The 27,854-nt window shown below is 44.9% G+C and overlaps 1 protein-coding gene across 2 annotated transcripts in view; it reads right to left on the bottom strand.

The window, feature by feature from the left end:
- GALNT13 (polypeptide N-acetylgalactosaminyltransferase 13) overlaps positions 1–27,854 on the bottom strand; it is a 240,727-nt gene that overhangs the window by 187,432 nt on the left and 25,441 nt on the right. For both annotated transcript variants that reach the window (XM_081937996.1, XM_081937997.1), the window contains exon 2: positions 23,422–23,668. In XM_081937996.1, coding sequence (XP_081794122.1) covers positions 23,422–23,563 — 142 coding nt within the window. In that variant the 5' untranslated portion in view covers positions 23,564–23,668. The remainder of the gene's footprint in view (positions 1–23,421; positions 23,669–27,854) is intronic.

The raw sequence follows: 27,854 nt of genomic DNA, 5'->3' as shown, positions 1-27,854 counted from the left end.
ATTGCAGCAGAGAGATATAATGTCAGTAGGAATTTTAATAGTGTATTGCCTGGAAGAAAATTAACCTTGAATTTAAAACAATCTCCCCCTCCCCACAAAGAAAATTAGATGGAACCTTTCAGTTTTGGTCCATAACTTATGTAGAATTGCCAGATCCCTCTTAGAGCAATCCTGAATCTCACTAACCCCAACAAGAATCTATATGTCCAAATACATGGCATGAAAGCGTGTAACACAGCTATGCAGAAATTATTTACAGAAATGACATGTCTAGTAATTACCATTAATTGGCTTTAAATAAGGAACCCAATTTGCACAACAAACCTACCTAACCTCTATCAATCTATCCATCCAAAACTTGCTCTTTAACAAGTGTGGTGTATACATACATATATGCAAAGTAGTTTACACACATACTCATGCCTACTCCATGAGGATAAATGCAAACATGCATATTATCAGGGGTGGGCTTCAAAATTTTTAGCAAGGGGTTCTCTGCCTGGTTGCTGGGTGGGCGTGGCCATGGTGGGCTTGGCCTAATCGGCTTCCTGCACCATGGGGGGGGGGGGTATTTTTGCTCTCCCCGGCCTCCAGAGGCTCTCTGGAAGCCGGAAATGGGGGCCTTCCCAAACTTCCGGTAGGCCTATTTTTTGCCCTCGCTGAGTGTCTGCACATACCCTGCACTTACCTGCAACCAAAACGGGTCGTGTGGGGACTCCTGGGAGGGGCAGGGGGAGGGAGGGGCCATCCAGAAGTGGGATTTGGGGGTTCTCCGAACTGCACAGAATCTTAGCTAGAGGTTCTCCCAAACCCCTGAAAACCCCCAGCAGCCCCCCCCCCCGCATATTATGTAGAAAGTTCACTGTACTCAGCCACTTCCAGGTTAAGCACAGGAGGGCTTCTGCAATGCTAAAAACAGATTTGAATTGCCCACATTTTTTCATAACTACAGTAGTGGAGACATCAGGGGTCTTGAACTCTTCCTTCTTTCCTTCCACTTGTGCAAAGGAAACCGGTTGGCATGGGCCCTTCGATGTGCCTGCCGTGAGTTCAGTAGTCCCCGTTCCTAAGAAGGGTATTTCAGCAAGGGCCACAAATGGCTGAAATACTCACTGAAGCACTTTCAAGGACTTACCCACATCATCCAAGTCTGTATATGCATGCCTGGAAAATGTATCTGTCAGAACTATCATCTCACAGTGACTCACATATGCAACACCACCTCATCCACCGGTAATAACTGGGAGGGGAAAATGTTTTTCTCCCACTAAATATGGTGCAGTGCCTCACAATTATCATTCTTTGAGCAAACTTTTTACTTAGGTTCGCCAACATTTTTTTCCCTAAGCATTTTCCTGCCAGGGGAGTCTACTTTTTCTCAGATCAGCCTAGTGTTGATCCATTGGTTGTGCTCCACTGGCTTGAAGCCTAACATTGTGGGCTAAAAGGGGGTGGCTTTTATACCTAAGGCAGGACAAGAATTCGCCAACTGCCTGATTTCTAGCCTGGTATCTTAACCATGACAACAAACTGGCTTATCTAATGATCACTGTGATATTTTTAAATTCTGTTTCTGTTTTATTTTCTTGGATTTATTTGGATTTCCAACACTTCTTTCTTTGTCCCAATCAAACAACTCAGCAACTTTTGCCCAGTACTAGATTCATCTATTTTAGCTTCTCAGCTAACCTTCATTTGGAATTGTTTAGGTGCAAGAGGTGAGAATTGGTCAGATATATAAAACACCTATTAGCCCACATTCAAGATCACATTCTGCATGGACCTATGAATGGCTACAATAAAACAATACACTGGAAACACCAGAACAAGCAAGCAGAGACACTTCATTTCAAATGCGTCAATTCCTAGTCATCTATTAAGGATTTTTTTATTTTATTTTAAAGGAATATATCTATTAATACTTTTTGTTGTAAGCTGCCCAAAGTCACAGTGTTCAAGGCAGCCATATAAATAATTTAAATAAAATATCTCTGTTTTTTTCCATACAAGATTAAACACCTTTAAGAGAAAAAAACAGGTTTGTGTTCACTGAATTTATTCTGGACTTGTTTTCAAGTTGCCATTTGTGTAAGGATCCACATATGAATTTTTGATATCTAATCTTTATTTTCAATTTTCATGTGGGTAATGGCCCAAGCAAATACAGAAATCAAGGATGGCTTTGCAGGTATATTCCTAAATCCATCTTCTGTATTACTTTCTACTCAACATGTACATCTGCACAGAATCTGTGGTTTTGCTTTTAATCATACAGTGCTTTGGGTTTTGTTCATGAAAACATGTCACTTTGCAAAACTGATAATTCAAAATATTTCACATAAATCCCAGAGAAAACGTCATAAGTGCAAGCTTTTTTCAGTGTGCTTTAGTTACAATGAGACCAAGTTCCACGGCAATGTAAAAAAACTCCTGTCATTAATCACACTATCATCTATCTAGCAATCTGCAGCACCTTTAGTTTCCCAAACGAATTCAAATCAACCTAATAAATTTCAATTAAATCTGAAAACTTCTCCCATGGGTTTCTTTTCTTTTTCTTTTCAAAATTAGAAATAGGGAAACTATAAAACCTGGAAGATTTGTGCAACTATGTCACATAGGAAATAGCACTCTATCACTCAGGACAATGAAGTTTATTCAAAATCATCACCAAAATAAATCCCAAAACATCCTGATTGTGAAACAAGGGGGGAAAGGCCTCCTTATGCCAGAAATGAGGGCAGTTTCAGTTGGAATGCCTGCATGGTCTTCCTATCCACTCTCCAGAGCCCCTCCTTGAAGTGGTCTGGAAACATGAAATATAAACAAGCACATTGTCTTTGAGCATAACCCAAAGTACATACTGATTTTTTAAATTACCTGAATGATTAGAGACCAGGATACATTTGAAAGATCACCTTTTCCCATTCACATTTAGGGAGTTTCTGAATACCCCAGAAATTTGCTTAATAGAGACTAAGAAAAAAGTCACTGTGGCAGCTGAACTTAACTAGTTTTTTAGGGGAATTCAATTTTTTCAAAAGAGTAGGCTGCTTCATCTCTTCTCTAATTATAGCCTTCTGCAAGTTGGTGAGGCTTTAGCTTTTCAGGAGAGCATTTGGGCTGCGAATTGCTGTTTCACTGAAGTGAGTTTCAGCAGTCTCTGGTTTTTGAATAATTTATTTCTGTTCTATTCTGTTTTTCACTGCTGTTATATTGTTATATAGTACAGGTCATTTAAAATTGTTAATTCATGGGTTTTATCCTTGCTGGATGCTTTTGAGTTCTCCTGAGCAAAAGTGTGGCACTAATTCACACCTCTGATTTTAAGCCAGAAGGAAAGAGAACATTGAACACCCACTTTGAAGAACTTACATTTTCCTTCCTGGAAAGTTTAGGGACAAGTTTAATTACAATCATCCAATCATGACAGTGCTACCCATAAGCAACAAATTACTACACTGCAAATTACAACTTGGTAGCTATTTCCCTCTTAAAGCAATAACCATCCACCCTATTATCTGAAATGAGCTAAATCTGAACCTGTTTAAAATATCTCTGCAGCATTTACTTATAGTTGTGCAACACGCCTTCTAGCAAACTCTTTTTTGACACATATATTATAGCAAGGTGGTCATGCAACTACTTGTACTGTAGTACGACTTCTAATTTTTTTATTTGGTATGTATGTACAGTTATAAGCAAAACAATAAAAAACATCACAAAATGAACTAGCATCAATAATATGCCAATATAACAATGAATTAAAGAAGGTTGCACTTTGGCCCATGCAGAAAATGGGGGGGGGGGGGAGAGAGATCAGGCTTCTGACTTAATGAATTTTTTATTCAAGTAGAACCACACTAGTGGAGCTACATACATCTAGATCAGAAGTGTGGATCTATGATCCCTTTATGACTCGTGGACTTCAACACTCAGAATTCCTGAGCCAGCATAGCTAGGAATTCTGGGAGTTGAAGTCCACAAGTCATAAAAGGGCCATAGCTCCATAGCTCAGAGGTATCACGTGCAGGCCACACCCACCACCCCAGCTCTGTGAATGGGGAAAACATTGTGAAATGTTGCGTAACAGCAACATGACACGGCTAGTTTGACATCCATGTTCTAGATGATCACCAGATGGCTTTTAAGTGTGTTTTTTTTTATCTCTCTGCTGTCATCTTATTGATTATCTCAGTTTTTGCAGCCTAGACCTTACAGGCGTGATAAAAGGTTAAGCAACTACACTGAAGGAAAATATAACCTAAGAAATGTTTTCTATACAATTCCGTAATATAAAATAATATTTAAGTGATATGCACCCAGCACCAAACTTTAAAACAGAGTGGTAAAGATTCTTCAGATTAACCAAAATGAACTCAAACAAAGAAATCCAAAGACACACACACACACACACACACACACACATGGATTCTGAAATGCATGAACTTTATTTGTCTCTCAGAAGTTATAAGTTATAAATGATGCCATAAATTTTGCACAAGATGAACAGAATTATCCAAATACCAAAATAGAAAAAACTGCCAGTCTGCATCATCTTTCCGTAAGGTATCCTTAAATATTTCTTATTTCTGAGAAACTGCATACCTTAAAAGAATGCATTTGTCCTCCCAGCAAACAAAGAATAATGATCACTAACAGAAAAAGCACCACATAGTGTACCAATTCAAGCTCCACACAGCTGAAGCAAAGCCACATGTAAATGCTTAGAAATGTGATACATGAATTTAAGTTCTTAAAATATTTTATTACTTGAACTTATTAGTCGCCCCCTCTCCCCACAGGGACTCGGGGCGACGTACAAAAGTATTATATAGCGTACAGAGGAGGTAAGAATAAATAAATAAGTTACAATACCTAAAAAAGTTAAAACCCCAGTGAAATTAACCCTTAAAAACTAAAATTACCAATTAAAAATGCCCTGGGCTGGAGAGATTGTAGTATTATGCCAGGTCAGCTAGTCGAAACAGGTAGGTTTTCAGCTTCATACGGAAGGAGCGAAGGTCGGTTGTTGTCCTGATGTCTGGGGGGAGGTCATTCCAAAGGGTGGGGCCCACTACAGAGAAGGCCCTACTCCTGGACGTCGCCCTCTGGCACTCTCTGGAGGACGGCGCCCGGAGTAGTCCCTCTCTGTGTGAGCGGACGGGTCGCAGGGATGTATGGGGCAGGACGCGATCCCGCAGGTAACTAGGCCCTGTGCCATGGAGCGCTTTGAAGGTGGTAACCAGCACCTTGAAGCGCACCCGGTAGGCCACAGGAAGCCAGTGCAGCTCGCGCAGGATGGGTGTTATATGGGAGAACCTCGATCTCCCCATAATTACCCGCGCGGCTGCATTCTGGACCAACTGCAGTCTCCGGGTGCACCTCAAGGGGAGCCCCATGTAGAGAGCGTTACAGTAGTCCAGGCGAGACGTCACCAGCGCGTGAGTGACTGTGCGCAAGGCCTCCCGGTCCAAAAGGGGCCGCAATTGGCGCACCAGGCGAACCTGGTGGAATGCCCCCCTCGCCACGGCTGCCACGTGATCTTCCATAGACAGCCGGGCATCAAGGAGGACGCCCAAATTGCGCGACCCTTCCACCGGGGCTAATTGATCGTCCCCGATGGCCAGCGATGGCATATGCTGGTTGAACTGGGAAGCCGGAAGCCACAGCCACTCTGTCTTGGAGGGGTTGAGCCTGAGCCTGTTGTCATCCATCCAGACCCGTATGGCTTCCAGACACCAGGACATCACTTCAACAGCCTCGTTGGGGTGGTTTGGGGTGGAAATGTACAGCTGAGTGTCATCAGCGTACAGATGTTATCCACCCCAAAACCACAGATGATCTCGCCCAGCGGCTTCATATATATGTTGAACAGGAGAGGCGAGAGGATCGACCCCTGTGGGACCCCACAGATAAGGGGCCTCGCGGTCGACCTCTCCTCTAAATAATCTAAATGATGGCTGTCCCTTGGTTAGGAAGGTCACCTAACTCCTTGATCCTGCCTCTAGAGTATAGACTGTGTTTCACTGCAACAGAGTCGTGCTCCACCTTGATCCGCCTTGATTTACCTTCCTGCCTAAGGTAAATTCTATCTTCCACCGTTCGCAGGAAGTTATTCTGCCAGACTTTTGTCCGGCCCCAACCAGGGAGCAGGAGCATAGGTGGCACCGTTTAGATGTAAGCGTCAATTTCGATCGCTTTTGCAGCAATTTAAAAATTTTCCTTTACGTTTCTTCAGGATCTCAGGATGAACACAGCCGTCTGTTGATGGACTGAGTTGATAACTGGGTGGAGCCTGGTGACAAGGCGTGGCCCAAAAGAGCTTATCTGACTCAGTCCAGAGGACAAAGTCAACCCGTCCTGGATACTCCTCCCCTCACTATGGAGAATATCAGGAGTCCAAATTTTCTTGTCTCGTCTCAGGCTGGACTGAGTTAAAACTGGAGTCAGAAGGGAGGAGCACAGAGGCGTGGCTTCAGCTTCAACCCAGTCTTGAGGCCAATTGGACGTGACAATACCACTATTGGACCATCCTGCAACTCACTCCAGAAAACCATGGATGAGTGCATGCACAAGACCATTTTACGTGTCTTATGCTAATAGGCAAGGAAAATGATTTAAGATTGAAAGCAATTCCCCCAAGAATCAATTGGCCCTAGCAGATTGGCCTAGATGGGTTCCAGCGGTGTGTCCAAATGGCTCGCTGACAATATAGCAAACATGCCAAAAGTGACATGCTATTTGCTTCAGTCTAACTCACCCTGCATCACAAATATCCCTGCAAGCAATCTATGTTTATCTGTATATTACAGATAGGACCTTTGACATACAGAAAAGTCTTCCACCTAAAGAAATTATTTCACACCTTTGATTGATAAGTGATGAAGCAAGAGAATACAATATATTATGCAATCAAAGAATCAACAAATCAATTTTATGCAAAGCAAATGAGAAACTTGAATCTACTCAACATGTTTAAAAACACATATACACCCATATCTACATGAAACACTCCACAAAAATATTCAAGCAGAATGATCTGAAGTTTGAAAGTAACTCATCTTCTAGAAATTTAATTGTTCATCTTCACCACCTAGAGCCAGTTTATAAATTCCATAAACAAACAAAATAAAGTACAGGTAGTCCTCACTTACCAATCTCACACACACCCTTCCCATGGAGCAGAGAGACATTGGAGATGAATTTCAAGAGAGTAAGCTTTGTGCACTTGTATACATTGAGAACAATATGATCACACTGGCAGTAGGAAAGAGTCTGGCAAAAGAGAGACTGCCTATAGAAATTGCTTGTTTTTTTTCCCCTCTCCTCGCAGAGCACAGAGATTGGAGAGGAAGATTTCAAGAGAGTACTGTATACTTGTTCGGTGGCTTCCACCCCTAGGCTATGGAATGGCCATGTTGCTTTCAATGTGTACAAAACAATAAGGAATTGAGCATTCCAAATTGTTAGGAGGCAAACAAAAGCCAAAGGTGTGAAAAAAGAGTAAAAGTGTCTCTTTCCGGCCAAAAAGCATAGTCGCAGTCACATGATTTCTCACTTAGTGACTGTTTCGCTCAGAGGTGGAATTGCTGGTCACAATTAGGGTCATTAAGCACGGCTCACCTGTAACTGAACTGTATATTTGAGTATAACATTTTAAATTAACAACATCCCACTATTCTACTGACAAAATGTCTTTACAATTTATACAGAATCTTAAAACAAATCCATATCCAATGTCATTTCAAAATTTATCAGTCCCTGAAGTACTTCATTCTGAGATGGTGAGGTATATGAGTGCAGAGATGTTTAATTGGGCTGTAAAGACAGGCTGGGTGTATTTCTCCCATAATGAATATGCTGTTGCTCAGTTAGATTGTTCTCTGGTGAATGCTGGCATCATTATGCCTATAATGTTGAGTGACTTCAACATTCATGCTTTGGGTGTGGACCTGGGAAAGTGCAGAAAATAAAAAAAGATGAACTTGGAGAAGATTCATTGCCAAAGCAAAATAAAGGAAAATATATTGCATAGGTCCAAATAGTGGGGGGAGGGGAATTGGGGGGGGGGGATTAGATAAATGTCTTAGAGTCAGATAGATACTCCTCCAAATTCACATGAATATTAAAAACATAGGAGAGGAAGCACAATCAGATATCAAGATCGTGTTATTATACTTAATCTAAATAAAAGTAGTTTTTAGTCTTCCAGTTCCCAACTCTAGGGGGTGGTGCTCATCTCCGTTTCAAAGCCAAAGAGCCAGTGCTGTCCAAAGGCATATCTATGGAGATGTGGCCCGCATGACTAAATGCCGAAGGTTCAAGGAATGCTGTTACCTTCCCACCAAAGGTGGTTTTTTCTACTTGCATTTTTACATGCTTTCGAATTGCTAGGTTGGCAGAAGCTGGAACAAGTAACGGGAGCTCACTCCATTACACAGCGCTAGGGATTCGAACTGCAGACCTTTATGGTCGACAAGCTCAGTGTCTTAGCCACTAAGCCACTGCATCCCTCGTTAGACCACATATTTACCTTCAAATAGTAATGTGGTGGTTGCAATATGGAGAGAATTAAGTCCAGCTTGGTACTATGCTAGGACCACATTTGATCAAGTTAAATTTAATTGCCATTCAGGATTTCTGCAGGGCTAGACCTACAGAAGGACTCACCTTCATGCTTGATCTGATGTATTTCCAGAATACACTTGGGACTTTCCCCAATGATATCACAAGCAGTGCAATTCAGGTTACCGTTAGCCTGTATGTGTCTTTCCATTACCTGATCTAACACTGGCGACGAGGATGGGATTGGAAGGCAATTAGGCCCAACCAAAAAGAGCGTAGCAATTCAGCAAGTAAATCCATCCCCGAGCTCAGCGCGGCTTCGAGCAGCCATTTTTGAGCGGCAAACTCAAAATTCCCTCAGAACACAAAATGGCTATGCACGCCCCACCGACTCCATATGACCCAGTCACCGAGCATTGGGACTCGTATATACTGAGGTTCGACTGCTTCCTCAAAGCCAACTACCTCATGGGCCTTTCTGAAGGCCGCAACAAGAACATGTTCCTCGGTTACTGTGGACGGGAAGTGTTTGAAACTGCCAAAGACCTGTCAGAACCAATGCCGTTACAATCGGCCTCTTGGTCCGTGCTCCAGCAGACGCTGAGAACTCACTATGCTCCCAAGCCGTCTAAGCACGTCCGCCGGCACTAATTTAATATTCGCAACCAGAAGGAAGGCGAATCAATCAACGAGTACGTTGCTTGACAAGCTCATTCTTGACCACATTATATGCGGTGTGTGGGACATTAATTTACAGAGGACGTTACTCGCCAAATCTAACCTCACTCTACAAATTGCCTTGGACGAAGCCAGGGCATCAGAATCGGCCATCAAGTCAACAGAAACCCTGCAGCGCCAAAGCACTCCACAAGACGCATGAAAGAACATGTGCATTCATCGGGAAGCTGCAGAGGCTGAAAGCTCAGAAGGTGAAGAAGATGACAGCTGCTGCATGCGCAGTAGGCACACCAAGACGGAGCACAAATTTGAACAGTGTTTCCCGCCTTGCGCTAGCTGCGGAGATCATGCCTGATCGGCTTGCCATTTCTGTGATGCTATCTGCCAGCGCTGCGAGCGAAAGGGGCACATTGCCAAGATTTGCAGAAGCAAGCACCTCATGATGACCTGACAGCCAAGAAGCCAATCCAACCACCAGCAGAGGCCCAAACAAGGGGCATGGCAGAAGCCACCACGGCGCTCAGAGGGCGACACCAGTCACCTACCACACCTCAATAGGTCAAGACCGCACTAGGCAGCCAAAAAAACTGAAGGTCACAGTCCTCATTGAGGGCTCTCCATGCGAGATGGAGATCGACACGGGGTCATCACTGACCATCATGCCATGGTCTACACTCAAGTGGGCCATCCCTAGCCTGAAGAAGCAGCATCTACGTGCCCCTGACATTCTCCTCCGCGATTACCAGGGGAACTGAGTCCCCATCATGGGCCAGGGCACCTTCCGGGTGCAATTCAAGAAATACAGCGGCCAGCTCCCAGTGACGGTGGTTAGCGGTTACCTGCAGAGCCTCCTGGGGCTTCACTGCTTTGAAGCTCTGGGCCTAGAAAGAACGTTGGTCTTACCTGAACGTGTCTTTTCATTGTAGTAGGGGGAGTGGTCACATGTGGGTATTCTCATAGCCTGATTGGTCCAAAGACTGAGAGCAAAAGCTTAAATACTCCTGGCTTTCCTTTCCTTCCCAGTTCCTCGAAGGCGAACAGTAGAACTGAAACAATAAACACAAACAACACAACCTCCCTCCCCCGGGGAACCCCGGGCTCCCCTTGGCCCCAACATCAAAATAGGGCGGGCCGTGACCACTCCCACTACTACAATGAAAAGACACGTTCAGGTAAGACCAACGTTCTTTTTCCATTGTAGGAGGGGGAGTGGTCACGTGTGGGACATACCAAAGCCCAGTCCCAAGGGAGGGATAACTTAACCAATAACTATGGCCGAAGGGGAGAAGCGGCCACCACCCTCTGTAACACTCTTCTCCCAAAGGCAGCATGCACCGAAGCGAACAAATCCAGACAATGTCTGATGAACGGCGTCGGGGACGCCCAAGTGGCGGCCCGACAGATGTCCTCAAGGGGGGCCCTAGTAGCCCATGCCGCCGTAGTCGCGGCACTTGGGCCGTTATCCCTGAGAGGACGGGACGCCCCGCTGCCGCATACGCCTCTTGGATGGCTTGACGCAGCCAACGGCCAATACTGGCCGAAGACACCCTAGCGCCCAAGGTCCTGGGTTGAAAGGACACAAATAAGGCCTCCGACCTGCGGAACTCTGCCGTCCGCCAGAGGTAAATGCGCAAGGCTCGACGAACATCAAGACGGTGCCAGAGCCGTTCCCTATCCGAAGACGGACCCGGACAAAAATCCGGCAGAACAATCTCCTGAGCCCTGTGAAACGGAGTGTTTACCTTCGGAAGAAAGGTAGGGTCAAGCCGAAGCACCACCCTATCCGAATGAAAATGGCAGAGGTCATCTTTGGATGATAAAGCGCCCAGCTCCGAGATACGCCGGGCGGATGTAATCGCCACAAGAAAGACTACCTTAAGGGACAAGAATCTGAGGTGAACCGACCTAAGCGGCTCGAACGGGGCCCCCGTTAAGGCTCTGAGGACCAGGGGCAGGTCCCACGTGGGGAACCTGTGGACAGGGGGAGGCCGGAGATTAGCCGCCCCCTTGAGAAACCTCTTGATCAGAGGAAGATGAGCTAGCGAAGAGGAGCCCACTCCCCCCAGAACTGATGATAGAGCAGCCACTTGGCGCCGCAAGGTGTTGTGTGAAAGACCGTTCTCCAAGCCCTTCTGCAAGAAATCTAAGACATTAGGAATGGTGGCTCTAGTCGGGGAGATCTGATTATGGGAGCACCACCTCACGAACGCGTCCCAAGTCGAGTTGTAGATACGATTTGTGGACGGACGCCTGGAAGCCTCGATGGTGCGGATGACCCCCGAGGACAGCTGAGCCGCCCTCAGCAATCCCCGTTCAACAACCATGTGGTTAGATGAAGCCACTGGGGCTCCGGATGGATCAGGACCCCCTGGGGCAAGATCACCTCCTCCCGTGGAATCCTCCACGGAGGGGCCACCGATAGCTGGGTGAGATCCGCGAACCAAGGTCGCCTGGGCCAAAAGGGGGCCACCACTATGACCAGAGCCTTCTCCGCCACCACCTTCCTGATAACCCCCGGGATGAGCGGAATTGGGGGAAAGGCATACAGGAGACCCGCCGGCCACCTGCTCCTGAGAGCGTCCGTCCCCTCCGCCCCCCAGGACTGAAAGCGAGCGAAGAACCGGGGCAGATGCGCGTTCGTCGGAGACGCGAAGAGATCCACCAGGGGCGCGCCAAACCGCTGGCAAATCCTCCGGAAGAGGTCCGGATGGATCTGCCACTCGCCATTGCCCAGAGTGGCTCGACTCAGCCAATCCGCCTGATGGTTGGAGAGGCCGGAGATGTGCTCCGAGACCAAGGACAAGAGGTGTTTCTCTCCCCAGGCGCCCAGCCTCAGAGCCTCCAGCCAGAGTGCTCGAGACCACGTCCCCCCCTGACGGTTGATGTGAGCCTTGGTGGCCACATTGTCCGTCAGAAGGAGCACGTGCCGGTCCTCCACCGAGGACCAGAAGTGTTGGAGGGCGAGTCTGGCCGCCTTCAGTTCCAACCAATTTATGTTGTGGCGGAGGTCTGTCTGGGTCCACCTGCCCTGAGCCAGGCGGGAACCCACCAGAGCTCCCCACCCGAACAAGCTCGCGTCTGTGGTGACTGTCACCCTGTCCGGCTCCCAGAAGGAACAGCCCATCTGGATGGCCAGTGACGTCCACCACCGAAGGGAAGTGCGCACCCCCGCCGGGAGGCGAAGGGTACGGAGCGAGTTGCTCATCCGGTCCTCTGGAATGGAATGAGCTCCCACTGCAGAGGGCGGAGGTGGAGCCTGGCCCACGGAACTATCCCAATGCACGACACCATCTTGCCCAGCAACTGTGATAACGTGAGGACAGAAATGGACCGACTTACGCGGACCCTTTCCGCCAGCTGGCGCAACCCGTCCTGACGGTCCTGAGACAGGCGCACCACACCCTCCTCCGAGTCTATCACCATCCCCAGATGAAGGATGTGAGTGGAGGGAGACAGATGGCTCTTGGGGAAGTTTACTGAGAACCCCAGGGACTGGAGAGTCCGGATGGTGAGCTGGAGATCTGAGATCGCCCACGGAAGGGACCCCGCCTGGACCAAGACATCGTCCAGGTAACATTGTAGTCTCACTGGGACAGCCCGAAGGTGCGCTGCCAGTGCTGCCAGCACCATCGTAAAGGTGCGGGGGGCCGAGGCCAGGCCAAACGGAAGAGCCCTGTACTGATAATGTTGGTTCCCGTGCGAGAACCGTAAGAACCTGCGGTGAGACGGGAAGATTGGGATGTGAAGATAGGCCTCTGTGAGGTCTACCGATGCCAGGAAGTCCCCTTTCCTGATGCCCTGAAGAATAGACTTGAGTGATGACATTTTGAAGCGTCTGTACACCAGGAAACGGTTCAGACGTTTGAGGTCCAGAATTGCTCGCCAACCCCCCGAACTCTTCGGAACCACGAACAGGTTGGAGTAGTGGCCCAGTCCCCTTTCCAAACGGGGGACTAACTCCACCGCCTGAATGTCCAGGAGATGTTTGATTGCCTGATCCATCAGGCGGCGGCGCTCCAGGCTCCGAGACGGAGGGAACGACCTGAAGGAGTTCGGGGGTGTGGAGAGAAATTCTAACCTGAGTCCTTGGCGAACTGTGGACCTCACCCATGTGTCTGACGTGATGTCGTCCCAACGATCCGTGTAGATGGACAGGTGGCCGCCTATGGGACGACTCGGGTTCGAGTCACTTCCCCCTACGGTACGGGCGACCGCCGCCCCCCGAAAGGACCGCCGGGATTGATGCTGGAACCTATTCCTGTCCTGATAGGGCTGTCGCGAAAACTGCCTGTCCGACCTGAAGGAAGAAAAGCATTGTTGATGATCCAACTCAGATGCTCTATAAGACTGCCTGCGGTAAGGATGAGACCTATTCTCTGACTTTTTGGTAGAAGATGGGAGGACCTTCTTCTTGTCCTTATTTTCGACAAGAATCGGGTCGAGGGCCTCCCCAAAGAGGGTGGGGCCCTTGAACGGGGCGGCCGCCAGATCCCATTTAGCCTTATTATCTATCTGCCAATTATGCAGCCACAGGAGACGGCGAGAAGTCACCGAAGTGGCCAGGGCGCTGGACGCGAACTTCACTGTGTCCAAAGTCGCGTCAGCGGAAAATTCGGCAGCCGCAATGATCTTGAACAGATCTTGGTGTAACCGTTCGTCCTGGATAGGGATGCGATCCTGGAGTTGGTGTAGCCACATGACCGTAGCCCTGTTGAAATAAGATGCAGCAGCTGCCGCCTTAATGGCCCACGCTGTGGCGTTAAAGTTCTTCCGCAAGGTAAGTTCCGCCCATTTATCTTCGGGCTTCAACTTATCAGCCGCGTCCCCAGACACCACTGGGGAGGAAGACACCAGGGCGGCCACCGGGGCGTCAATGGTAGGTAGCTGAATGGCCTTCGCAAGGGTCTGCTCCACATTATAGAAGCGACGGTCATTGCTCTCGGGGTTAGGGAAATTGGAGGGGCGAGACCACTGATTGGTCAGAACCTCCATGAACAAAGGGGGTGCCGGAATCTCAGCCTTGTTAGTGGCCGTGTTTGAAAACATGGCCATATCCGGGTCCCTTGGAGGAGGAACCGTAGGATCACCTGTGCCCACCTTGGTGGTCTTTCTAGTCTTGCTCAGAAGGATCTTGAACATGGCTGGGTGAAAGAGACCCTTGGGCGGAGGACTCTTGGGCCTAGCAGTCTCCTCATCCTCAGAGAACCCCATACCTTGGGGGTTCTCCTCTCCCAGGGCTGAGGCCTCGCTTACCATAGACGGAGACGATGCCCTGTACTGAGACCTAGCAGAGAAGGAGCCCCTGTCTCTCTGTGCAATGCCCCTAGTATTAGCAGTCAAAATAAGCCTCTTAATGTTCTCTGGGAGGTGCTCTAAATCCTCCCCCCCTCCATAAGAAGAGCTAGGTCCTTGGGGGGCCAGCCTATGTGAGGAAACAGGTCCCCTGGAAGTTCCCTCCAAGGGGTCCTCCTCCTCCCCCCTTGCCAACCTTGGTGAGATAGAGTGGGAAGGAGAGGGAGACCCCCTCCGCCTGGAATATCTGCGGGACCTGGGTGGAGACACAGAGGGAGATGAGGGGCTGAATCCTCTAGGAGAGGATTGGCACGATCTAGGCCTGATGGGCGAACGAGACCTGCTGGCTGAGGCCCGCCCTGTAGACCTGGCCTGCCTTTCGGCCCTAGCAAAGGTCTTTTCCAATGCCCTATGCCTCCTTGCCTCCTCCCTGGTGGAGGCCCTGGATGGTCTCTGGGCCGTCCCTGGAGCACCCGAGGGATCCCCGGCCTCCTGCCTTTGCCCCCCTCCTGCCGGGCCCTCGGCCTGGCCCTGGGGAAGAATCGCGCCCTTTTCCATCGCCTTACTCACGTGTCCAGGAGACTGGAAATCGCGATCAGAAGGCCGCTGTAGGCCCTTTCGGAGCCTGGACCCTTGTTGCAGCAAGGCCTCTAACAGGCTGCCCGCCTGTGCCTAGGCCTCAATGCTCCCCAAGCCCAATGGGAGCTGCGCGCACGTGGCGCGATTCAAAATGGCCGCTGGAATCAAACGCGGCAAAGAAAACGGCCGAAAACTCCTTTTCAACTCTCCGGCCTCCAGCAGCCCACAACCATAGAGCGTACTTCCAGAGCGGCATCCATCCTCCGTGCTTTGAAAAAAAAAACCAAGCGGCGGACGGCGCCAGCAGCGCAGATGCCCTTTGCGCGAGCGGGGAGAGGAAAAGCCGCTGCGAACTCCCCTCCAGCCATGCAGAGCCCCATTCACTCACCTAGGGGCATTCCGAAGGCACCGAGCCACGGGACGCGGAGGGCGGCGAACAGGCACTCGCGTTGCTTGGTGCCTTCCGGGTACTGCTAGGTCGGTCAGCGGCGCTGTACCCGGCTGGAAAGGGGGGTTGCCGGGAGGCTGCTCATAAGCTTGGCCACCTCATGGCTGCTGCGTTGCTGCTGCGACAGCGCAACACAGCCATTCGACCCTGAGGCTGTGCCCGGCTCTTCGGGAGCCCGCTCGCAAGAGAGCAGCTGCCCAGCAACCCCCCCTTCTTCAGCTGGGCATAGCGCCGCTGACTGACCTAGCGATACCCCGAAAGCACCAAGCAATGCAAGCGCCTTTGCCCCCACCTCATTCCCGTGGCTTGGTGCCTTCGGGATACCGCTAGGTCGGCGAGCGGTGCTCTGCCTGGTCGGAGGGGGGGGGATTGTCCAGAGGGTTTATTTTCAAGGGTGGGCTTATATTTTTGCGCACGCGAAAAATGTCGCAAGGGTTTAGTTTCAGGACATGGTGTATTTTCGGGGAAACACGGTAGAAATAGCAGGCTTGTCAGAAGACTCTCTATATGTCTTAATATGCTTATGCAGTTTGGGTATATTTATGAGTTTGTTTCAACAATTTAACTTTGATATTTTCTGATGTCAGAAGACTTACAGTATCATTGTTTCTATCAATCAAAGAGAGGAATGTAGTCAATTTGTTCATACCTTGAACAGCCAAACAAATCAATATTTCAACACATCTAAGAGTGTTCACTCACTAGGATGAGAAGACATATTTTCATTTTCACCCTTGTAAGTGGATCATAAAATTTTATCAGTGGTGTAATAACTTCTTTTCAAGCCTATCACTTTGAGTCTTAATGCTGCACTTGTCTAACCTGATAAAATACTATGAACATTTTATTTCCCCCCGAGAATGCCAGGGAACTATGATAAGACATAGTTAATGCCTTCATGTCTTAAGAGTTGAGATCACTTTGAAAGAGCACCAAGCAAATACAGAATATTTCCAATCTCTCAGTCAGGATGTAATAACAATGCCTTGTGCAGATGAAGCGATACTGGTGAAGACATTTGTATAGTTACGTTTGTGTGTCTGTGTAGAAGTTCTTTTAAAGCTAATTCAGGAAAGCATGGGAGGCCTATAAAACAGGCAGCTAAAACTGTAATGGTGGCATTTAGTAATATTTGGTAAACAATCCATGTTTGCATCCAAATCCAACCTCTGCTAATTAACAGCATAAAACATAACAGACAAGAAAAACAAACTAAAATGCTTCAGATTTCACAGCCAGGAATGAGAAAAACATTTTAATCTTTGATTGTTATTTAGCAAAGATAATGTTAAGATAAAGTTTTGAATAATTGAGGCTATAATTCTACCCCAATTAGGAAATTTTAATCTCTTTGACTTCCAAGAGGATTGAGGTCATATATCAGATCATCTTAAAACAATTATTCTTTAAACCACGTGATCAACCCAGTTTTGTTCAAATAAGTTCACAACAAAGCAAATAAGGTTGTCCTGATAGATTAAAAAAATATGCCAGGGTTTTCTGATCCAACATTTTACTTTCTACACCACACATTGATTAAGTAATGGTTAAAGCTTTAATATATGTAAAAGAGGGCAAGAGCCAGTTCTGCAAAAGCAAGCTACATCACAAGATTCTTGGGACATCTTTACACAAAGTACAATGGGTAGTCCATAAACATAAGGTCTCAATGAATATTTGCAGGTAGTTCTTGACTTACAATCATTCATTTAGTGACCATTCAGTTGTGGTCATAAGTCAAGGACTATCCGTACTTTTATCCATGATACACAGGCTGTGAAGGGACAGGGGAGACAAATTTTAAACAGCTACTCAGACTTTATTGGAAGTGCTCTAAGCTTTAAATGACTTTACTGAAATAAGGCTGTATCAAAGACAATATTAGTAGTATGGTGGTAACAACTCTGGAACATTTCCGATACATCAAAACAATCCATTTGAAACTCAAAACACATTTTCAAATTCTAAATATTCTATGTGTTGCCAGGAAATTACTTCTGCTAAGCTTTTTGGTCTTGATGTGCATGAAAAATATGTCACTCGTTTAAATCGGAAACTGAAGAGAGTAGCATAAGAACAAGGGTGCTGATTTTACTATTAATTTGCATACCATGAAATGATAATGAAAGGCTGCCACCGATGATAAATCAGGGACATACCAGTAGGTTGGAGTGGACAACAGCATGGCTTATGTACATGGAAGGTTAACAGAGTGAATATGTGGTAGGTGGCAGACTGAGGAAGTATTTTTGCTACATGATCTTTCAAATATTACTGCTTCGTTTTACTGAAGTCTTAACAAAAATAATAGTATTCCGCATATATTTTCATGCGCTTTAAAAATATTAAGGGATTAATGATGCACATGCTTTCTCCAGATCTCAGAGAAAGCTATTTGAAATTTACAACTGAACCATGATTTAACAGAAAATTTGGGGGAAGGGGATTTATTCCTCCTGTCCATAAATCCAAGTATGCAATATTTCCAGAAATGGCATACATTGTCCCATTTAGGTGTTTAGGTCTAGATGCAAATGTATAAAAATATGAATGTATTATAGGTGAATTATTAGCACCACTTTTAATCAAAGAGACTTTATCTGTTATTTGGTAGAATACCTGAGCGGAAGTTGAATTTGTTGCATCTGTTAAATGTGGGCCCAAATTAGGTGTTATTGGATTTGGAAGCACAGGCATCTGTAGATGCTTTTAATCCCATATTGGAGTATACATTTAAGCAATGGGCTTACTTATGGGTAGCTGTGTCTAGAATTGCACTGTAAGATTATTCCTAAAGACCGAGTAAATCAATGTACTATTACTGAATGGTTTCTTTCATCCATTTAATATTTAAAACACAGAATATACTGTAAGACTGCAAGCAATTCAGAAGCTTCAGCAAAGCAAAGGGAATTTTCCCCAGTATAAAGTCACAACCAGGTAAACAATATTCACACATGAATCTGCCTACCCAAATAACAATGCAAAAGTAACTCTCATATGTAAAACATACTGCACATTGTGCATTTTAAACAAAGCATCATTTATACAAGTTGCAAGCTTTATCACTACAGGAAAACACATCAATGCTGGTCAACTACAATAGAACAACCATTAAAATAAATTTGAAGTCCAGAATGCTGAAGCCACTGAATATTAGGAAAAGGTCAGAGCAAAAATTTTATAACCACTTGCAGCACCTGTAGATGGGAGGACCGATGTGCATTCTTGTCCAGATTGCCAGAAAAGTACGGTCAGTCTAGTAGACAAAACTGAGTCAAATGGAGCCCACTTGACTTGGTAGAAAAGTCCTAAGTCTCCTTGAATGTACTTTGAAGAATTTGAAAATAACGAATGAAGACAAATATACCCGCATATATACAGGTTGCAGGATCGAATCTGGGTTGGTCACTGGGACCAGAGGTTTGTCTTCTGAGCTTTTGGACTTGGACTGTAGTCCATCTTCAGGGAACTTCCAAAGAGAAGTTCTGAAAGACAAAACCTCTGGTCCCGGTCACAGAGCCAGATTGGATCCTACAATTTGGAAATTGTTTGTCACTATATATTTTGGGGATGCATCCCATGGCATGTTCAAAAATGTATTGTCAAAAACAACAAACATTATTTACAAACAGCAAACCTCTATACAAATGTTCTTTACAGGCATAGCCACATTTCTAGATATGTAATAGGTTAAAAAGATCTGCCCTATAATTCCAGCACAGAATAGTAGACCATCATTGAAACATTGACTTGGAAACAGCAGACGGATATCACTAAGTCACATTTCAGCATGTGCTCACAGAACAGAACTGGGCTGGGATTTAATAAGAAGTGCTGCATTTTATAAGTGTCAGATTTAATTATTTCTGTAATAAATTCTGAAGTTGAATGAACCATATATCATATAACTGTGATGGCGAACCTATGGCACACGTGCCAGGGGTGGCACGCGGAGCCATTTCTTAGGGCACGCGAGGCATTGCCCTTATAGCGCCAGCGCGCATGCGCACTCTGGCCAGCTGATTTTAGCTTTCCTTTTCACTCTGCGGAGGCTTCCCTGAAGCTCCAGAGGGTGAAAAATAACAAACCGGAAGTTCGGGAACTGACTTCTGGTTTGCCCATTGGGGGTGTTTTTTCTCCCTCCGGAGGCTTCAGGAAGATAGTTACACTCCATAGAACCAAGTTATTAGTAACAGCTTTATTGGACTGAGCTTCTGTAGAGCTTAATGGAAGAGAGGGAGATAATATTTTATCAATGAGGAGGTTTTGGAAATGAGGCTGAAGATGTGAGCAGAGCAGCTGGAGGTTTAGTTTACATCTGCAATCAGATGTAACTGCTCGGCGTGTTCGCTCACGCAGGAGCTTTCCACAGGGCGCGAACCACCTGAGTGGAAGGTTTCCCCTCTCCCTAACCTGATGGAGGAAAGCTGAATTTTCCGCTGATTGCCGTGCCGAATGTGGTGAGCGGTGGCATTGGTGGGGGGGGGGAGAAAGGTTGAGCTTTGCAATATGCCACGAAGTGGAGCTTTGCAGCGTTTAGGGGGCTGTCAAGCTTTGCAGCATGGAGTGGAAGGTGGGAGGGGCTTTGCAGACTAGACTGGCAGGGCTGGGAGGAAGGAGAAGAGGCGAGGGGGTGGAATTTGTAGGCAGCAGAAAAGAGTGCGCGCAAAAGCTCCTTTAGAAATACGGAATTTGGCTCAGATCGCTAGAGCCAATCCTGCTGCTTGGAAAACAAGTTATTTGGAAAAAGAATCATACGGTGCTCAGCACAGCCATTTCGACTTGGCATGGGGTTGCTGTGGCCACTTGTGACTGTCTCACCCTCAGCTCAGATTTACTCCACGTTATCCCAGAAGAACTTCATGCTGGAGGGGAGGAGGGAGAGATCCACTGCTTGTCATCGTTAATATTCTCCCGCCTTCAGGGAGGTGAGATCAAGTTAAGCTTCTCAATGCAGGGGCAGCATCCTGACACCCCAGCTTTCCGAAATCCCTCTGCTCCCTTCCATTCAAATAAGTACACCTGGCAGCTTTCACCCTATTTACACCCGTTCCCTGAATTTTCCGCTCCTAAGAGACACAGGGGCAGGTAGGTGGAGAGGGAGCGATTGCTGAGCGGAATCACTGGTGAGAAGGGAGCATAGGAAAGAGGCAGCCGGGCAGAGCCTTTAGTGCGTGCATGCGTGCGTGCATGCATGGTGTCTTGCCAAAGAAATTGCTGCTGCTGTTACCTGTATTACTACTATTACTGAGGCTGCCAGACTGCCCGCAGTTCTCCTTCCTCCTCTCACGGGCAGTCCGGCAGCCTCAGTAATAGTAGTACTGCAGGTGGTAGCAGCAGCAGCAATTTCTTTGGCAAGACACACACACACACACACGGCCATCAGCTACCATGCACTAAAGAAGCTGGCGGTGCCGGGGGAGTTGACCAGCTGGGCATGCAAAACAAGGTGCCCCGTGCAATCACCCCCTCTCTGCCTGCCCGCCCTGTGTCTCTTGGGAGCGGAAAACTCAGGGAGCAGGTGTAAATAGGGCGAAAGCTGCCAGGTGTACTTATTTGAATGGAAGGGAGCAGAGGGATTTCGGAAAGCTGGGGCGTCAGGATGCTGCCCCTGCATTGAGGAGCTTGACTTGATCTCACCTCCCTGATGCTGGGAAAATATTAATGATGACAAGCAGTGGATCTCTCCCTCCCCCCCCCCCCCCAGCATGAAGTTCTTCTGGGATAACGCGGAGTAAGTCTGAGCTGAGGATGAGACAGTCACAAGTGGCCACAGCAACCCCATGCCAAGTCGAAATAGCATTATTGGTGTGGCATGCAAGCGCATGACCCCCCCTGTGCTCCCCCCACTTTTGGCACGTGATGGCAAAAAGGTTTGCCATCGCTGTCATATAACATTTATGACCCAGTTCATGCCCTAGCTTAATTAATTCAGTGTGGTGATAATATTTCTCTTTAAAAGATTCAGACAAACAAAACAATATTTTCTGACCATCCCCAGAAAAAGAGATATTTTTGCTGCATCAGGTTCTCTGGCCTTTGCAATTGGGCAGATTGAATCGGTTCAAAAAATGAGAAACTGATCATTTCATTCCAAAGCAATGCATCAGGAACATCCACTTTTAGAAAAATAGGCTAAAGGCTGCAGCTACTGTATATGTAGAGCATGGTAGAGACTACTGATTTATTCTCATGTTTGGTCTACAAATCAGTAAATACATTGACATCACCATTATTCATTAAAGTGATGGGTTGCATTTCCCCCTCTCTCTTATAAACGAAAGTAGTTAAAAGAACCTTTTAGAAGTGATATATCCCAATCCAATTTGAGGCTCAGAATCATTCCGTCTCTTTTTTTATGAATTATATTAAAAAGTTAGGAAGGACAATTGATCAATGACTAATTTGTCAAACCAATCTTACTGCCTCTTCAGTTTGTGGCTTATGGAATGATTGCTTACTGTAATTGGTTACTTTGCATTAGAATGATTGCTTACTTTACAATGATTAAAATTAGTCCATAATAGCCACATCTTATATTTGCTACTGTATTTTATAGGAATGGTTTGGATTTGGAATCTTGATATTCTCATGTCTTTAATTTCTTTGGAATCATTATTTGATTGTTAGTTGATTACTGTTTGATTGTTGTGAGCCACCCAAAGTTGTTGAGAGTCAGGCAGCATACAAATTTAATGAATTACTCTGTTAAACACACAGTCAGCCAGAAATATAGTCTTCCTAAGGACAGGCAGATGTTGTTGCTTGATGCTGTTGGAGGTATCATCAAAGAATGTCAGCTGTTCCAAGTAAGGCTGCTTTTTTGCAATTGACTGGTGGTGATTTTGTCAATGCCAATAATATTCAAGTGATGCTTCAGATGTTTTGTAATTCCAACCAAGTTGCCAAATTACTATTGGTGCTATGCTTGTTTTCTTTTGTCAGTCATTCTACTTCTATTTGCAAGTCTTTGTATTTTGTGATTTTTTTCCAATTCTTTCTCTTCTTTTCTCTCTCCAGGCATTGCATTGTCCATTATCTGAACATTTTTGTCTTTCTCATTTCTTGCTCTTTTTCAGAGCACAATGTTGCTTACCAAAAAGAGAATGGCACTGTATGGTATGTACATCCATAAACAGATGTTTAGAGCAAAGATTATTTGTTTTGAGTACTATAATGATATTGATTTTGTTCATGAACAATGTATATTAAATCAATGAATATTAAAAGCCAATGAAACCTTTTAAAAACGTCTGTTATTTTGTTAATCAATATCTTTAAAATGCAAAGTTAAAGTTCACCTTGAAGGTCACAGGCTTCTTCTCTGAAAACAGTTCTGTGAATCATTTACACTCCCCTTGATGAACACTAGCAAGTGCTTACACTCAAATTTAACTGGAGGAATTACTGTTTAGAATTCAAGTTGAAGAGTGCTCTTTGAGCCTCTTGTGAATTTCTGACTGAAATGCCAGATGGAAGGGCCTTAGATAATAAGCCAGATCAGCATTCCCCAATTTGCTATTCTCCAGATACATTAGAGTATAATTCTGTGAATTTCTAGTCTGCACAGATTGTGAGTAAACTGGCTGGGAATTCTAATATTGTCGCCCCAAGACACCTGAAGAGCATCAGGTTGAGGAAAGCTGCAGTACATTGAACATCTTTTTGAGCTTAATCGTATATGGGGAAAACATTTTACAGCATTCAGGATGGATTTGTTGAAAGGACTTCTGTTACATTATTCTTGACAACAATTCCAATTTAAGTATCTCACCTAGGCATTCAAATTACATTTAGCACCACTCACCAACAATCAAAGTTAAGTCAAGGGTGATCACCAAGTTTTATCTTACCCCTTAGAGCAGGCAGCAGGGACCTTTCTTTCTTGTCATCACATTTGTTACACTCACTGAAGTACAGCAGGAGAAACACATCCACCAAGACCCACATGAGAGAAGTGGCAAGAACCACTTTGCAGTAGACAAATCTCCTCATCCTTTATTGAGTTATTAGTTACAGGCTGTAGTAAAAGCAGGTGCTAATACGATGCTATATCCAAGCCAAGAAAGTTGGCACGAATGCACAGATGAGAACATCCCACTGAAAAATAAAAGCAGAAAAATTAGAATTAGCTGACAAATAAACAACCTCGTAAACACAATCATTTTCATCTGCTACTGTTTTCTTTTAAAACATGTTTATTAATTTTTTTATTGTCAACCATTTGTACACAAAAATGCACACCAAATTTTCAGAAACAAAAATGAAACGAACTTTCCAGTGTGTAATGGTATGTGGAAACGGCTTTGGGAGACAGGAGGAAGAGCAGCAGACTAAACAGTCAGAGAAGAGCAACTGTGCCTGCAGAAGGAATAGGAATGTAACAAATTTCTGAGAAGGCGCCCTCACTTGTTTTATGCACTGTAAAGATTAGGGGGGAGGGAGAATGTACTTTCAGGTGTGCAAGATAGTTGTCAGCCTCGCAAAGTAGTGGAGACAAAAAGCACCCAGATGTACTAACATTAACTTTATTACAGAATTACATTAAAGAGAATCTTGCAAGTCATTCCCATATTCCATTACAAGTGTATTTTAGTGGTGGTTGCTTTGATGTTTTCCAAATTCGGGCTATGCGTATCTTTAAAGCACTCTTCAGAAATGTACACTGGCTAAAAAGAAGAAAGAAAAAGAAAAAAATACGAGCAAGCATAAACAGAGAGTTTAATGAATTCTCAAGTGAAATATCTTGTTGCAATAGCACTTACAAGAAAATGGATAAACGATATAGCTTTGGTGTTAACTACAGCTAAAAGATGCGCTATTCATGCTCAAGTGGGCAGACATGGAGTATCAGCATCAATAGATGTTGTTTCACATTTCATTTCATAATACATGCAATTACATGGTTCTTCCCCCCCTTAAAAAATCACTTTCTGTTGGCATTCTTTGGGGTTCTTGTCTGGTCTATGCATAACCTTTCTTCACACAAGTAATTATTGTAGCATTTTCACTTTTACAATATGAAACAATTTTCCAAAGTAAGTCAATGATGTAATTCAGTTTCAGGTGATTATGATCAGTCAATAATGGTGCAATTAATCTCTTGATGAGTCCGTTGAGAAAATATAGACATATTGAAAAAAATGGGAACATAATACCGGGTGCGAGGTTCTTTAAATTCAAATTCATACATTTTCATTTATTACCTAGCAGGAGGTTGCTTCCTCTATTTACTTTTACCATTTTTTTTTTAATTTTGTAAACTTTTACCTTTCCAATGTATTAAAAACAGTTTTACAAGCTGAAATTCCAAGCTTCTTTCAAGTATCTTGAAGAAATGTCCCCAATGAGCCACATAACACAGGAAGGGGGAAAATGAGGATACAATTGGGACATTTGGAAGAATCAAGCACAGTGGAATACATTTTAAGCCCAAATTCAGAAACCATGAATAGGAGGAATCAAAGCTGGTAAGCTGAATAAATAACGGCTTTTTTCTTCCAAATCCGCAGGGACTCCTTTCCCTTCCTCCCCCTTCCAAAAAGGAACCAACAAGCAGTAGTTTTGAATACTTTGGTAGCCATTCCCAGGAACTACAGGTCAGAAAAATGGACCACTAATTGGATCATTATCTTAAAAACTGTGATAGAAGTAGCCACGTTGAAACTGATTAAGAAATAAAAAGATGCTATATATAATTTATTTATAAGATACCACCCAAAAAGCAGGGTTCTCTCCAAATTATGGTTTTGTTATACTGAAAAATGAATTTCTTATAAAATTGAAATATTTAAATTTCCATTGACTCATTCTTTAGAGCTCGACATCATGGAGTCATCATTTCTACATTCAGGCAGTCCCCAACGTACGACCATGATTGAGCCCAAAACCTATGTTGCTAAGTGTGAAATTTGCTAAGTGAGTTTTGCCCCATTTTACGAATTTTCTTGCCACATCTGTTAAGTGAATCATTACAGTTCTTGAATTAGTAACCCAGTCGTTAAGTGAATATGGTTTCCCCATAGATTTTCTTTGTCAGAAGGTCGCAAAAGAGGACCATGAGACTCTGGGACACCGCAACCCTCACAAATGTGAGTCAGTTGTCAGGCATCCAAATGTAAATCATATGACCATGGGGTTGCTGAAATGGTCATAATCATGAATCACTTATGAAAAATAATCCTGAATCACTTTTTTCAGTGCCGTTCTAACTTTGAACTGTCACTAAATGAACTGTTGTAAGTTGAGGACTACCAGTATTCAAACTCAAACAGCAATACAGTAAATTTTAATTTAAAATATAATAAACTCCAACAAAGTTTTAAAAAAATTAAAACAAACTCCTTTATAATGCATTATTAAAGACAATTTCTTAAATACAGTTAATAGGGTTATTTCCATCTAGTTAATTTTCCCACTTAACATATTAAAATTATAATTGTGGCGCAGTGCTTAGAGTGCAGTACTGCAGGCTACTTCTGCTGCCTGCAATTTGGCAGTTTGAATCTCACCAGGCTCAAGGTTGACTCAGCCTTCCATCCTTCCGAGGTGGGTAAAATGAGGAGCCAGATTGTTGGGGGCAATAGGCTGACTCTGTAAACCGCTTAGGGAGGCTGTAAAGCACTGTGAAGCGGTAGATAAGTCTAAGTGCTATTAATTCCATGCAATGTTTCAAATGGTTTTCAGTTTTGATGACCAATGCCACAGAGGTTGTCTACTCCTGATCAATCCACATCTCAGTTCTCCCATGGTTAAATGGACCTTATCTGTCTCCTATCTTCTTTGGCACCAGTTTCATTTCCATAAAAAGTCTTTTTAACACTATGTTTTATTTGTCCAGCTCTGAGTGTAGCTGCTAGAACAGCTGCTAATCTTTAAGGTTTCTCTTCCCTCCACTTAGAGCACATTAGCAAACATGCTCAGAGACTAGCCCACCCCAACCATGATGGGACAAATGACACTCAGTACTGGAAACTAGGATTTTCCCCATGCTAGGCAGTAAGGAAGATCCCATTGTGAAAACAGGATTTATTTTCCCTCTGCTAACCTTTCTAGAAAAAAGGGGTTTTCATGTCAGCACAAGGGGAAAGCCGGAGGAAGGAAGGCCTATAAAGTTGTATGTATGTACAAATGCCTGTGGTTATGACAGACAGTGCAAGAGAGGGGAAGGATATGTTTGTGTGCCTCTCTGATTGGAAGGTGAAAACACATTTCTGTGTGGTTATGTATCAGGGGAATGCTGTGTGTCTGTTTCCTGTTTTTTATGGAACTATCTTAAGATAACTTTGACAAAAGACGGTGTTTAACCTATCCCTAAGGAATCAACAGCTTGCACACTATTTGATAACCAAGCCTGCTGTTCTCCATGACTTTCCTTTATTAAAACAAACTCAGTGGAAAAAGCATCCAGAAAACTCACACATTGCTATGGCATACGCAATCCAAGTGTAAATACTTTACGTGGGTAACAATTAGGGCAAAATCTACTACACAGATAATTATCTGAGTTTTGGGAGAGAATCTGTCTCAGCACATCTCACACAGATAATTTTCCACGTCAGTCATGACATGCCCCCTGCAACAAGAATAGTGGAGTGTGTAAACTCATGTTATATATCCAATCTTATCATGACACCCAAGCAAAAGCTGCAAAGACTTTCAAAATAGTATTCATGCCATCTAAGAAAATCAATATATATATAAAAGCCAAATACCACTCACTCATCACAAAATCTCCAGAACCATAACAGAATCTTATACAATAATTAATACGCTCTGATCAGGGGTGGTTCCAGCTTCTTCTACTGCTGGTTCGTTCAGGGACACGCTTTGGGCATGTGCATGTTTGATGCGTGCTATGCACGTTTGATGCACGCCATGTGCAGAAGCAAAAACAAGAAGGCGACGCCACCGGAGCAGCCAATAGAACCAGTTTTGGGGCCGGCAAAGTTACTACCTACTTGTCTGAACCAACCTGAACTGGCAGGAACCCACCTCTGGCTCTGATTCTAAGGAGTTCTACTCCCCCTTCCCACCTGAAAAGAATTCTGTTCCAACTGCCAGTTTCCTCACATTCTGTTACCTCAGTTCAAACTGGCAGATGTTCCACTCCTTCATTCAGGAGTGGTCTGCGGCTCCTTACAGTACTAAACGTCAGTACCTCACCGAAATGTCTAAACCTTCTACCTATGGAACTGTTTCCAGACTCAAGGTGGCAGGAATGATATTCCCTTATGCGTTTCAATCACCAACTACCTCTGAGCCAATGGATTGAACCCGAGTGAAC

This window comes from Natrix helvetica, assembly GCF_964273705.1.
Source record: "Natrix helvetica genome assembly, chromosome: 1".
Lineage (NCBI taxonomy): Eukaryota > Metazoa > Chordata > Lepidosauria > Squamata > Natricidae > Natrix > Natrix helvetica.
The sequence above is the reverse complement of the archived record's forward strand: the minus strand, read 5'-3'. Positions and strand labels throughout refer to the sequence as shown.